Genomic DNA, 14,432 nt, shown 5'->3' with positions numbered 1-14,432 from the left:
CTGGATATTTTTTTCTTATTTTGTCTCTAATATGTGTTTATGATCAAAATTACAGGCCTCTCTCATCGTTTTAAGAGGGAGAACTTGCACAATTGGTGGCTGACTAAATACTTTTTTGCCCCACTGTACATACATCAAACTCAGATTTAAGCAACTGCTAGTCAAAAACTGCATCGTTTCTGGTTAGATGTAAGCATTCTCTGCCTACACAAATGTCAGGCTCCCAGCTCTTGTAGCTTTGCTGCTCTCACTCAAGTCTAGCTTGCTTAAAGGTAGAATTCCCTTGGCTGCAGCTAGAAATGTCAACAAATTTCACACTTTACTTTTCTATTGGTCCTCTCACTACCAAGGCCCTCGGCTTATTATACTCAGAGTTTAGATTTCAAACAACCAGGGAGATGGACAATAGCTCTGCAGAGAAAATAAAGTTAAGTGTACATGCACTCTACATATTGGATACATTTTTGTCTTATTTACAAAAACAAACACACAACTTTAAAGTTAATTTCCTTTCAGTAAATAGAACTGAATGGTACAATTTCAGACATTTGAAAGAGGCAAACTAAAAAATTTTAAAGGCTACAATAGATGAATTGTGCCCACAAGCGTTCCCAGTAGTCCTTTAAATATGATTATGCCATTTTTAACTAAAGTTAAAATCCTAGGTTGTTTTCTAGGGCATAGTTACTGCAAAGTGATTGTAACTTTTAAGTAATACGTCTCAGAGTTGTGGGCAGGACTGTCAGCGCGGAGCAACGCTGCCCTCCATCCCCCGTTGCTGAGAGCTTTATGTTTCCTGTGTTTATGTGATCTCCCGCTAGCTTACAGCCCCCACTTCCAAACCTGACAAAAATGGCAAGCTATTTTTGAGCAATCCAGTCGTACAGTTTTGAGCCAGTTCAGATAAGGAAAACAGACGTACATGAATCTAGTTGTCTACAAGTGAATGCAACAGAATAGAACGGTGCAGAGAGCTTGTGGCCCGCCCACTGCATTTTCTACATCACAAATAAGCTCTTTTTGTAGTTATATTTTTATCTGAATCTGATTTACAAAGATTTGAATAAAGAAATATGCAGAAATGCAATTTTAAGGTTAATTTTCTTAATAAACATGCCTTGACTCACATTTGAACTTAAGTGCCAGCCGTGTTCCTGGGAGGGTTGTATATTGTACACTGACTCTGCCTTCTGATGGAAGGTTGGGTCTAAACGCTCCCTTTTCTAACCTCTAGATTTCAATTTGTCGGTCCACCTTTTGCTGCTATAAGAGCTTAAACTATTCTGGGAAGGCTGTCCACAACGTTTAAGAGTGTGTTCATAGGATTCTTTGACTATTCTTTCAAAAGAACATTGGCAAGGTCACACATTAATGTTGGTGGAGAAGGCCTAGGTCTCAGTCTCTGCTCTAATTTATCCCAAAGGTGTTCCAACGGGTTTAGGTCAGGACTCTGTTATTTATTTCGGAATCTGAAAGATGTTTCATTTAGAAAAATTGCCCGATTCTCTGTTACATCAGTCTGTTACTCTTGACGCAGGCCAATTTGCTCGTCTCTGCCACGTGATAGGATACAGCTAAAATAAAACCCAGGATTTTCCAACATGATTGAAATTAATAAAGTTTGGCCTCAATTACTAAAGGGGTTTATTCAGACATACCTTTGGTTTGTCTGAAGATTAATAACCCCTGTTGTTAAAGTAAAATATGTCCAACACAAGAGGCCGTCAGCTCTCATCTGCCTGCCCAGCTGTTGGACAGGACAAGTTATAAAAAAAAATAATAAAATAAAATAAAATAAAACCCAGGAACTAGCAAAATGAACAAAAAACAAATGTCTTTGGAAAGTTTATTTGCCAAGTAGAAAAGGCCCAGCCAGGAGACAGAAGAGGAGCCTTCCACTTCCAAAAAAAGAAAGCTACATTTAATAGACAGTATCAGGAGTACTTAAAATACCGATATATCCCAACGGGAGATTCCCTCGAACCATTCAGCATTGTGGCGAGTTGGATTTTCCATGCACTTATTTTGAAGGCATGTTTAAATGTTATAATAATGGCGACCAGGGAGTGTTGCGGGCAGAGAGGACGTGGCTCATGTCATAATTTTTGTTTATTGTTATGTTTAGAAAATACCACAGTTTTCATGCAAGTCATATTATTCTGTTGTACTGCAGTGTCGGTCACGTGCACGTTTGGTCTGCTGTCGGAGTTCCGGAGCAATCCGCAGCCCGCTCCAAACTGTTACCATAAGGTTGAGAGCATGGAATTGTCCAAAATGTTTCGATATCCTGAAGCTTTCAAAATTCCTTTCACTGGAACTGATGGGCCAAGCCAAAGTCCTGATAAACAACCCCACACCCTAATTCCTTCTCCACCAACTTTCACACTCGGTACAATGCAGTCTGAAATGTACCGTTCTCCTGCAAACTCCAAACCCAGACAAGCGTTAATCATCTTCACTGCTCTAAAGTCCAGTGGCGGCGTGCTTTACACCACTGCATCCGACGCTTTACATTTGCAAGCAAGCTACACTTTGTGATGTGGGGTTTGGATGCAGCTGCTTGGCAATGAAAACCCATTCCATATAGCTCTCTGCATATTGTACTCAGGCTAATCTGAAGATCGCATGAAGTTTGGAGCTCTGTAGCAATTGACTGTGCAGATAGTCAGGGACCTCTTTGCACTATGTGCTTCAGAATCCGCTGACCTCTCTCCGCCAGTTTACGTGGGCTAACACTTTGTGGCTGAGTTGCTGTTGTTCAGAAACTCTTCCAATTTGATTACGATAGAGCTGACAGTTGACTGTGAAATATTTAGGAGCGAGGAAAATTCACCACTAGATTTGTTGCACAGGTGGCATCCTATGACATTTTCACGCTGGGATTCACTGAGCTCCCGAAAGTGGCCCATTCTTTCATAAATGTTTGCAAAAACAGTCTGCATGCCTGAGTGCTTGGTTTTATACGCCTGTGGCTAGGCCAAGTGATTAGGACACCTGATTCTGATCATTTGGATGGGTGACCGAATACTTTCGGTAATATAGTGTATGTCCTCAATCACCACAAGAAGTTAAAAACACAAAAAACACAATTTTCATCCGAGTGAGACTTTACACAGCTGCTGCCAGCTTTCCTTCTTCTGCTGCCAGCTTTCCGCCGTTAGAACTTAGAACCTACCCAACTATGTCAAAGGTGATCAGACTCAAAATGTATTCAGTGAATTACCTTGAGTGCCTGCAGTCTGGCCTGCTCCTCCTCTAGGGCCAGCTGCTTTTCTTTCTCATCCATGCGGCTGAAGGACATGCCGGTGGAGGACAGAGAAGAGACAGCGCTCGACAAAGTGGATGCTCTGCAACACAAAAGAATTGTGGCAAGAACATATTGTTACCCTTCAAAGACTTTCACATTCACTTTGAAACAAGCCTACATTTCATTTGAAAGCTTAACGCAAGTGACAGGCAATTAAAATATCTACCTGGTGTCTGCATTCATCTCCTTTGTCTTTTTGCCCTCCAGAGAGGCCAGGTGCTGTTCCAAAGCCTCCAGGAGGCTGCTGGGGGCCTGACAGAACAATGAGTTTCAGCAAAGAAGTAAGACATCCAACACTCTGCTTAAACTCACCCCTTTTCTTCCAAAACAAGCCTTTGCACAATTTAGCATAAACAAAGAACCCAGGGTTAGTTGGTCTCAAAGCAGGGGAAAAGAGTGCATCGGGATCTAAGAATAGCTGTGGCAACATGCAGCAAACACTCATATTGTTAGCAGGAGACTCAAAGGGGAGAGACAAAAAAGGAGTCGGCTGAAAAACAAAGACTGAGGAAAATAGGGAAAAGCAAAATGGAGAAAAAGCACCTGACTTCACATTAGCAGAGGACAGCAACACCTGCAGTAAGAAGTTGGTATTCTTTACCATCTTTGCCACTTTTTGGCCCATTTGCTCACTCTGTGGTGTTCTGTCACACTTGGAAAACAAGGAGCCAGGAAGAATTTAGATGCGCTTTTTTGTGCTCAGGAGCACACAAAAAACATGTGTGCTCCTGAGCCACATGTGAACTTGTAAAAATCTTTATCCTTCCTCTTCAAAAGAATTTGAAACAGCGGAATTTGCAGTGAAAAGCGAAAGTTTAATTAATTTTTTTTCAATTTTGGATTCATGTTTTGAGCTGAAAGAAGCTCGGATTTTGAGCTAATGCAACTATAATGAAAATTTCTTAGCGGCAAATTAAATTTTATTTTTAATTGCTTGTGCCGCACATTCATTCTGTGAGGACTCTCAGCAGTCCAGGCTATGTTCTCCCAGGATTCTGTTCTTCAGAACAACTGAACTCAAAAAAGTTTATCTAGAAGACGTTTTACTCCAAAATTCAATGTGTTTGGTGTGCATTAGTTCCTAATATACACAAATTGCCAAGGGAGACACTATAGCAAAGGTAAGCAGGACCTCCACATTAGTGAGTGGAAAAACTATAGTTCTCCTGTACACAAATCAAACAAAACGAAAAACAGCATAGCTCTTTTGGCCAGAAGCAAGAAAATTCTTTAACATATAAAAAAAATGACATGTCTGTCCACAAGAATGCCACGTGTGCTGTTGGTAAGTCTGCAGGCCTGCCTGAAAACACATGCCCTCTTCTGAGTTCACAACTAGCCAGACAGTGTTTCTGCCAAACTGCTGCCTGGTTGATCAAGAAATTTTGGCTTTCAGGGCAAAAAAAAAATGTTTGTGTCAGTGGATCTGTACAGATGAAAAGAATACCGTGTATACCCAGTTAATATAAGTTTTAACACACATAGATAAAGACAGAATGGTTTCACCTGACTGCCTCAACCAGAAATTCACATCCCAGAAACTTTTTCAAAGCAACAATAAACAAAAAAGTGTTTTGCCTTTTTTCTTTTGCATTTTAATAGAAGTTTAAGTTGCAAGAAAAGTTGAGCTTAGTTTCTCCAATTATGGGTGAAATAAGTACTCACTGAGGATGGGGCTGATGTACTGAGCATAAAGCCCTACACAAAGCATTCACAAAGAAAAATTAACTCTTATGCTACTGTATGTGACTACGAGGCAAAGTTTTTTTTTTTGCTTCTTTTCATGATTGGCAATAAACATCCCATCTTTTTAAGCTTCCTCTACCTATGCTGTTTGGGGAAATCAGATTTTTATAAATAAAAATTTAAAAAATACTTTAGAAATTACAAAAATGTCATAAAATCAGAAACATGTATCAAAAGTTCTGATTCAGGATCAACTATAAAGCCATTTTATCACATAGATCCTATAGTAGAAAGTGGGATTACTTGAAACAAATGGTCTGTACTTGAAGCACTGTTTTCTTTACAGTTTAGGTGTGAATTTCCCTTTTTTTCTTTTCTTGGAAGTCTACTTTCGATCCCTGACGTCTCATGTTCTCCTTTTTGACCACAGTTGGATTTACGTCAAGGCTCACTTCCTGCTCCGACTGCATGTTGGTTTGTAAACATCAGCATTAGTGTTCATGTAAGAACTGTCAAAGCAGTAACAGACTTCCATCATTCCATTTGAATAAATGAATGATTCATTTTATTATTATTTTGAGAAAATGCTCTAGGTGCCTTTTCCTTAGGTGTTGAATATATGACGAGTGATAAAACAGAGTCTGCTGCAGCATTGCATAAATAATTTGTGGATGCACAGGGTAGCAATCTAGTTTAGCATTGGACCATTTCCCAAAAATAGGTCGAGGTTAAAAGCAGGGACTTTTTTTAAAAAGTAGATTGAATTGGTTAAGCAGTACAATATATAATCCATCACCATTAATGCATGATCCCTTTGTTTTCTGAGACAGAAAAGCAACCCGAAGTTTCACAATACCGGTAAGCTCAATGCCCACAGTGGAAATTTCACAGTTTACTTTTTTTTACTGATTATTTTTTAGCAACACAAAAATGAGATCTTTTTCCACTAAAGCTGTACAAATGTATTGTTTTCTAAGTGCAGCAGATGTATTTGTATTGGGAGAAAGAAAAATAAGAAAAGTTTAATAAAGTCAGGGCTTATGACCACCCATCATCCTCGTTTTCACATAGCTAGAATGTACTTTACCTAAAAGATGACACTGATACTACAAATTTGTAAAGAACCATATCAAATCTTGACTGCCTTTAAGGCTTGGCGTAAGGAGGTACAGATGCATTGTTCTACAATATATTTAGAGATGTGAAAGAAGTGAAGCAACAAGTCTAAAAACAGTTCTTATGATCTAGAGAGCTAATAATACCAACTTTCACTTATGTGATCTGGGTCTTCAACAGCATGTGACACGTGTCACTACAGAAACAAATGACAAAAATTCCAGTTTGTGGGAAAAAATAGGTAACCACCTAAATTCAAGAGGTTGTAGAACCAGATACAATGAGCATTACTAAAAGAAATAGCTTTGATTTTTACCTAAATGAGTTACTAAAAACATTTCCATCACAGTGTCACATCTCTGTCAGCACACATGTCACATAGAAGATTTCATCTTGTGCTCGCGATTATTTTATTGTTGCAAAACTTAAAAAAAAGAAAAGAAATGAAAAAAACCTGTTAGTCACATCAAGGTAAAAAAAAGTGACGTAAGTGTAATAGGCCAACTTTTCATCTGAGTTTGTGCAGATGAGGTGTTGAAGACAGGATGAATAATGTTAGTGGTTTGAATGAACTCACTAAAACTAAGATTTAAAGTTTACAATTTGAGAAAACCTGAAATTCAGGCTGCATAAATTTGGTCAAACACACAGGAGAAACTATTTAAAATGCCTTTCATGGCAATAGGTGCAGACAATTTTTAGTGCAATTCTTTCACACTAATACACACCGGTAAATTCCAGAAGCCTTAATGAAATGCCACAGAAAAACAAAAGTGTTTAATTTTCAGATCATGTTTATATTTTAAAATTTGTAGCAGATGAGCTTAGTGACTTCTCTGCATTTACTTTGTTAACCGAAGAATGTATATTTGAGATTTACACTCTTAGCTGTACCTAAATCTCCTTTCAACATACATCAAGAATCTAAACTACATATTAAATTATAAGTATACATCTAAAATCAAGATTGTTTTTCCAAGAGTTAAAAAAAATGTGTTGACATTAACATGAGAAATTTCCTGCCTCTTTTCCTGCATAATTATCTTAGTTATTCTCTTACAAAATTTAAGGATAGAGCTTTTTATTTTTCTCTGTTTCAAGTAAAGAAAGAAAAAGTCTGTTGACTGTGGGTGTGTATTTTCTTTTTTTAAATACTACCTTGATTTAGAGCTGAAACACAAAGGAAGTAACCTTGAAATTCCATAAACAGGGCACAGCAGGAAAACAAACTTGAAGTAAGACATCCCAGGATTAAATTGTGAGATTAGGAAACAAGACATGGAAGGTGCAGGACGAAAAGGAGTGCAAGACGGAGGAACATACTTAAAAACACAGGTTAAGTGAATATCAATGTGTGTCCACATAAAAGGAACAAAGCCACATGTGTGGCAGGAGAGGGGCTCTGATAAGAGGGGAGGAGATTGAGCAAGAAGTCAAGCTGGATTTGGAAAAAAGATGGAAGGTGAGATGTACACTGACCTGTGAGAGATCTGGGATGTCACCCTGATCTATTCCAACTTGCTGTCATCGAAAAACAAATTGTTGAAGAAAAAAAGGAGGAGGAGGTAGGTGGGGTCAAAATTAAGATAGTAAAAAAGGAGCAAACAAAAAAAGGAAATGTTACTTCATGCAGCAAAAATGTCAACATAACAACAACATAAATAACAAGCAAATGTTTTTGACATGGCAGCTGGCTGGCAGACAAACCAACTAACAGGCACTGTGACCGAAGGTGATGACTTAACAGTGATAAATGTGTCTGATGGAGGAGAGCAGGCAATGACTGATGGTGTGATAACTTCATAAAACAACAGTTACTAAGCTTAACCATTAAGATAAGACTGACTACAATCAAGTAAACATTTTGACATTAGGACACAGAAACATCCTCATGCCCGTAAATATTTTTGCAAGTAAAATAAAAAAATTTATTTTTATTGTTACACTGCAACTTTGTAATGTACATATTTGTCATTGATTTCTGCTGTAATTGTTGCAGTGTATTAGATACTTAAAAAGGAACTATTTACAGAGGACAGATAATTATCTTTTATTAGTTTTGCAGGAATTTCTACTATAATAGATTGAAATAACTTCAGTTTCCCTAATATTATAACATTAATGTTGATTTATCAATCCTGTTGGTAGAAATAAAACACGTATAAAGCTCCTTAAAATGTTTGATGTCTCCAAAACTTCTACAGTTTTTGATCTTAGGTGACCAGATTATAAGAATGATAAAAAAAAAGATAACTGAGAATAGTCAACATTTAACCCTTCTTTCTAATTTTTGTTTATTTTTTTATTAAAGGTCTATTGCATTGGCCTACAATTAAAATAATGTTTGCAATGCAGTGTGAAACATAAAGCAAAACAGGCTTTTTATACCTGGGAAAAAAGTGACATGGAAAATAAACTATGCAAAAAAAAGGCAGACTAAACCTAATTTCACCTACTATACTACTAAGCAATGGGCAAGGTTTAAGTGGCTAAAACAGAAAATTTTTATGTTTCTCTTTATCAGTCATTTTTAACCAATGTGAGTGAAATGTTTGCAAAAAATCCTTAATATCTGAGGACATCCTCAGTAAAATACAATAAGGAAACTGCATCCTACAACAAGTTGTAAATTCGTAATTTGTTTCTTTTATTACAGATTAGTTTTATTTTGTCAAACAAGTCTCAAAAAGTCCATCTTAAAGCTCAGAGTTGGAGGTTGTTTAAAAAGTCTGGTGCATTTCAACAATGCAGCAATGTAAATGGAGCAGTCAGTTTTAATCACAGCGAAAACCCTTTAGAGGTGCCTGTCAAAATTTCTGGTTATGTGTTAAAAAAATATGAAAGTCTTACAGTATCTTGAGTTGCGCCAGTTTGTGATTTTATTTTTAGAAACGTATTTTCTTTGTTTTTGCATTTTGCATAGTTTCTACTTTCTAAATTCTCATAATAATATTCCCTGGGGCTAACGAAAAAAAAAAAAAATAAAGTAGAGGTTTCTGTTGAAACTTAAAAAAAGATCATTGGCACATTTAAAAAATGTCATCTAATTATTTATTGACTAAATATATTTTTTGAACAATTAAAACCCCATTTTGTAAAGGGAACTTTCCTTTAGGACAAGAACATAAAGACTTTTGAAACAAAGATTTGCCTCTTTATGAGCTTTTTCATTTCACGTGAAACCATGAGAGCAGTTGCATCCGCTAAAGTGAACAGGGCAGATTCTCACCACTTCAGCTCTGTTGAAATGAGGAACGGAAAGAAAACATAAGTAGAAAAGAAGAGGGATGATCTGTGGGTGCTGGGCAAACTAAAGCCACATGAGTATCCATCTTTGTCACGGAAAGCAAGGAAAGCTTTAGGAAGGAATAGGGATTAGATAGGGGAGATCATGGAGAGCAAAGGCAGCCAACAAAGCACCTAACCACAACCCCCCTTTTGCAGGTTATTTTGGGCATAATTGTGTGTGCAAGAAAATGTGAAGTAGGGAGGGTGAGTCACGTATGCTCGTTTCAACAGAGCTGAGAGCGCAAAACGTAGCATCTTTGCAAAAAAATAAAAAAAGGCTCTCATTGCAGTAGTGCTTAAATATGAGCTAATAATATATGATTATATTGCACGCATATGTGTTCTTCCGATGCACAAACAGGAGAGTAAAGTTGCTTTGCAAAATCATGGAGCTTTGAGGTAAAAACTAACAAAGCCCTGAAACATTAAATTTTCCTAAGAAAATAATTGAGCAATGTTTGTGTTCATGTACCTCTGCCACTTTGAGGAACTCTGATAGCTTCGTCATCCTGTAAAGAAATTTCTTGTAGATGTCAAGAGCATCCTTACACTGGTTCTTCTTCATGTCAAAGTATTTCTCTAGAAAGACACAGAGAAGTGTAGAGAAAAAAAAGAAATGATTCACAGCCAAAATGACAGGAAGACAGATTTAAAAGGTTAAAAATAATGGGCTTAAAATCTGATTTGCGCAATTTCATAGTCAATGGAACCACAGTTAGTAATGCACTTTAACTGTGAGAGGATGAATGTAAAGAATCCATGAAATCACATTGCCTGATTTTTTGGAATAATTATTTTGTATAAATGGTTCAGAATATAAGGATTTGGTCGATAAAAAGAGTTTCACCTCAATACTTTGCAATGTAACCCTGGTAACGGTGGTGGACTTAGTATTAAGTAAAGGTAGGCGGTCACCTCATTCCCCAAACGCCCTCGAGGCATCGAGCTGGACGCCTCATAAAAAATGTCTAAAATAATTTCTATGCCCAATATAATTTCATAAAAAATCCAAATCACTGATATAGCATAAGACGGCTCATGTGAGGAAGTGAGGATGTGTTCTCTGACTATAGAGAACATGGATTTAGTTCTGCTAAAAAAAAGATGAAAGTGAGTGCAAAATCTTGAGGTGGAGGTCAACTGGTCACAGGTGCATCACGGAAGTAAAGAGTGACATTTTTAATATGAGGGAAGAGAGCAAACCTGTCTAAATGCTGAAGACCACTTAAGAACAGTTTTCCTGCAACTTGTTGATACAGCACTCAGCAACTTAAAGGAGAGATTTTTGCATTTGGAGACATACTACAAGTCATAGGAATTCCTTCACTCAGAGAGCATGAGCATTTTTTTAGAACCACCACTCCATGGGGTACCGTTTTGTTCCAACATCCATCAAGTATTTTTACTTCTGATCTATTGGAAAACCTGAGTAATTGAAGAACAGACAGAAGAACATCATTTGCTTCTACAAGAAAGTGAGTGGTTAAATCAGTGAATTTAAAGAACACGGTAGAACCTTAAAATGCTGATTATGTAGCTACTTATTCGTTACCTATGAGCTTGAGGGTCCTGTGCAGTATCATAGCTGTTCCTAGTACTGCACTTTTCTGGATTGAGACGTCTGACGTCTTTTCAGGGATCTGCTGTAGCCACTCCTCCAGCTTGGGGCTTACTGCCCGAAGTACTCCAATTACCACGGGCACCACTGTCACCTTCACTTTCCATGCTCTCTCCAGTTGTTCCTTGAGTCCCTGGTATTTTTTTTAAGTTTCTCATGATACTTCTTCCTGATGTTTCTGTCACTTGGGACTACCACATCAACGAAACGGCTGTCCTCTGTTCTTTATCCACCATGACAATGTCTGGTTGGTTCGCCATTACTATCCTGTCAGTCTGGATCTGCAATTTTGTACTATATATATAACAGTACGATGCAGTCACATCGCTAAATCCCCTCCAGTCAGAATGACATTTTTGCATTTGAGAAGAGCGAACTGCTGGAGGCATTTAATATTGTGTTTTCAAAAGACTGGCCAATTTTTAGATTTGACAGAGAGGACTCCAACTTCATAGATATAGGTGTAACCCTTTTTTTTTTTAGGTCTGCACAATTTACCACAAATTTATCGTTATAGCAATATCAAGCTATGCAATATTATATATATTTATATATAATATATTTATAATATATTATATTGCAATAGACAGCGAAAATTGCAATAAATGGGTACTTTAATTGTGCTAAAACAATCTTATGACAACTTCAAGCATTTAACAGATCAAATAAATCCCTTTATTCATTTGACCATTTGGATGGACCCCTTCACGTTGTTAACCAATCAGATGGAGCCCTATTATGTTAGATGTTTGCCTCCTATGTCGACGAGGGTCATTTGGAGTATAATTTTTAAACTGTTGCAATAAAAGGGGAATTATGTTTTTGGTTGTTTTGCTATTTGTGTACATACTGCAAATTATATTGTTATCGCAATATTAATCACTAATATCGCTTATCGCGAGTTTTCCACATATCGTGCAGCCCTATTTTTTTTTCCATATCTCACTTTAACCCTTGTGCTATCTTAGATGACCCCACCCTTACATTGACGTGTTCTCCCTACCATGACAAAGGTGGATAAAGGTGGAAAAATTTCATGTAATCCATGAAAACCAGTGAGGTTCACAAATCATTGAAGAAAAAAGGTTCAGCGCACTGTCTAGTGGGTCTAGATGACCCAACTCCCAATGGTAAAGTGCCTAGGATAGCACAAGTGTTAACCAGGAGCAAAAACCTCATGTGATGTAATTTATTTGTGTCATTTATTACACTGCTGTCTGAATTTGAATGAAGCCAGGTTATATCTTGAACCATGTTTATACTTTGGAAAAGGTCATTGGTTTAAAAATTAAGTTAAATGAAAGACAAGAGGATCGTATTTGTTCCATTTGTTTTTCTCTCAAGAATTTGTATCTGAGTGGACAAAAAAATAAAGTAATCAATAGTAAAATACTTTTTAAAATAACTAATGATAAAAGTAATTTAATAACAATTATATATAGTAACTACAGTAATCAATTACTTTTTCAATTGTTTTTTTTTATTGTGAAAAATCTTTGAGAATTTGTGTTACCCAAAAGATTGATGACTCCTTCATTGTAAGCAGCAAACAGCCGTATAGAATCTTTGAAGAGCAGCATAAAGGCTGAGTTGATCACTCCATTAGTGAGCTCGTTAGGATTGGCCTAGACAGTAAAAAATGGGGAAAGAAACAAAAATAATGAGCACAAATATAATCACATGTTCTGAAAGCTACTTTTGTGGAAAAAAAAACATTTGTAAAATTCCAGTTTAAGTTCATGTTAAGTTCATGTAGGCAGCAATTGTCAGCAAACAAATGAAAACGTTTTATTTTACGTTGAACCATGCTGCCACTAACCACAATTCATATTGTTTGCTACTAACCAAACAATAGCAACCACCACTTTCTGTAAAGCCCTGCCCAATCCCTCTCTTCCCTCTGCCCTAAGCACAAAGACGAAGAAATTTGTCACTGCGTGCTGCTCTTTGGTAATCAACAGAGGTGTAAGACTTTAGTATGAATTTACATTTTGATTGGAAAAAGAATCAACTGAGTCAAGTGTGCAAATAATTTATATGCCACGCACGCACGCACACTCGGCATACCTGGAAATCTAGCAGAGCATCCAACTGGTTCTGAATGATGGGCAGCGTTTTGATCAGCTTCTCTGTGTTCATGGTGCGCATCACGCCATCAATGCTGACAAAACAAGAGACAGATGAAAACAATTAGAGCTGGGCGATAAATTGATTATATTAATTATTTTGAATTTTTTGTTTTAGACTATTTTTGGGAAAAATCATGATTTTATTCTTTTCTTTTTCTTTATTTTACTCTCTGCTCTCTTGGGCTTCCGTTGGGCAGACAAGGCCAAGAAAAAAAAAAGCGTGTGCAATATTTACAAGCGCGCACCCCCCCAACCTCCAATCTGACTCACAGCAGCAAAAGACAGCTTAATAAAGTGTTGATCTGGAGACAGTAGTGTCGGTGGACACTGGTGCTATCATGCTACGATGCCATAATGCTATGCTAACAAGCTGTTCCGCCTGTTGCTAGTTTGTGACCACAAAACTGGTTTATAGTCAAACTATACTTTGATATTTGAGATGTGACTTTGGGACAGGACACATAAATAAAAGAAACTTAATTCATAGGACATTCATTTAAATTGCTATTTTTTATACAATAACAGGCAATAATTCACTGGCAAAAAGCATTTTTAGCAGTATTTAACATTACAGAGCAGAGTTTTGAGCTAAAAAAAACCTCCCTCGTAAGAGGGCTGCAATTTTACTGTCAATGATATCATGGCAAAAATCCAAAATATAAGGTTTTTAGGCTGTTTTTGTTGTGATTTCATTTTAAAATGAATCACCTGGAGGCAGAATTTAGAAAAAGGTGCATTTTCTGTCAATCTTCTCCCCTTTAGTACTTTTGTCCTTTTTTTCTCAGAATGTTTTAATTTGAGATATAGCTAGATTACATTAAAGGTGTGTTCATACTACCGGTATTTATAAATTACGTAAAAGCAATTTCATTTTCCAGAACAAAATTAGGAAATGACTATTCCGTCTCTTCAGCTGGTTCAGACTACAGGTGACTGAGTGACACCACCTTTCCTCATAGGGGGTACAGAGGGGCTTTCTAGCTGAGCTAAAAAGAAGAAACATTTAATTTGTGAAAAAATAAAAACTGAAATGGCTGTGTAAAAAAAGCCAAAAGTAGAGAGCAAAGACATTTGAAATCTGAGTCACTTAAAACTGTTGTTTTTATCCTATTTTTTCATCATGTTGTGACACCCTCTCTCTTTGCATTCAACATAATATAACTTTTTTTAAACAACAACTATATTTTTCCGTAATGTAATAATTTGTCTGGTGCAAACGTGACTGGCCAGTATATTTTTTCCTTTACCGGCCAACTTAGCTGGGGAGTAAAAGATTAAATGTTGATCA

At 37.0% G+C, this 14,432-nt stretch overlaps 1 protein-coding gene across 5 annotated transcripts in view; it reads right to left on the bottom strand.

The window, feature by feature from the left end:
- The window catches only part of LOC101164596 (phosphatidylinositol-binding clathrin assembly protein), a 152,813-nt gene that overhangs the window by 86,004 nt on the left and 52,377 nt on the right, over window positions 1-14,432 (bottom strand). For 3 of the 5 annotated variants that reach the window (XM_011487631.3, XM_020711723.2, XM_011487628.3), the window contains 7 exons: window positions 13,083-13,176; window positions 12,529-12,640; window positions 9,870-9,976; window positions 7,589-7,630; window positions 4,973-5,005; window positions 3,474-3,559; window positions 3,224-3,347 (listed from right to left, as the gene is read on the bottom strand). In XM_011487631.3, coding sequence (XP_011485933.1) covers window positions 3,224-3,347; window positions 3,474-3,559; window positions 4,973-5,005; window positions 7,589-7,630; window positions 9,870-9,976; window positions 12,529-12,640; window positions 13,083-13,176 — 598 coding nt within the window. The remainder of the gene's footprint in view (window positions 1-3,223; window positions 3,348-3,473; window positions 3,560-4,972; window positions 5,006-7,588; window positions 7,631-9,869; window positions 9,977-12,528; window positions 12,641-13,082; window positions 13,177-14,432) is intronic. The other 2 variants (XM_011487629.3, XM_011487630.3) reach the window with 2 other exon arrangements.

The sequence above is a fragment of the Oryzias latipes genome, chromosome 18 (assembly GCF_002234675.1).
Source record: "Oryzias latipes chromosome 18, ASM223467v1".
Classification (NCBI taxonomy): Eukaryota; Metazoa; Chordata; class Actinopteri; order Beloniformes; family Adrianichthyidae; genus Oryzias; species Oryzias latipes.
This window is presented reverse-complemented; position numbering and strand designations above follow the sequence as displayed.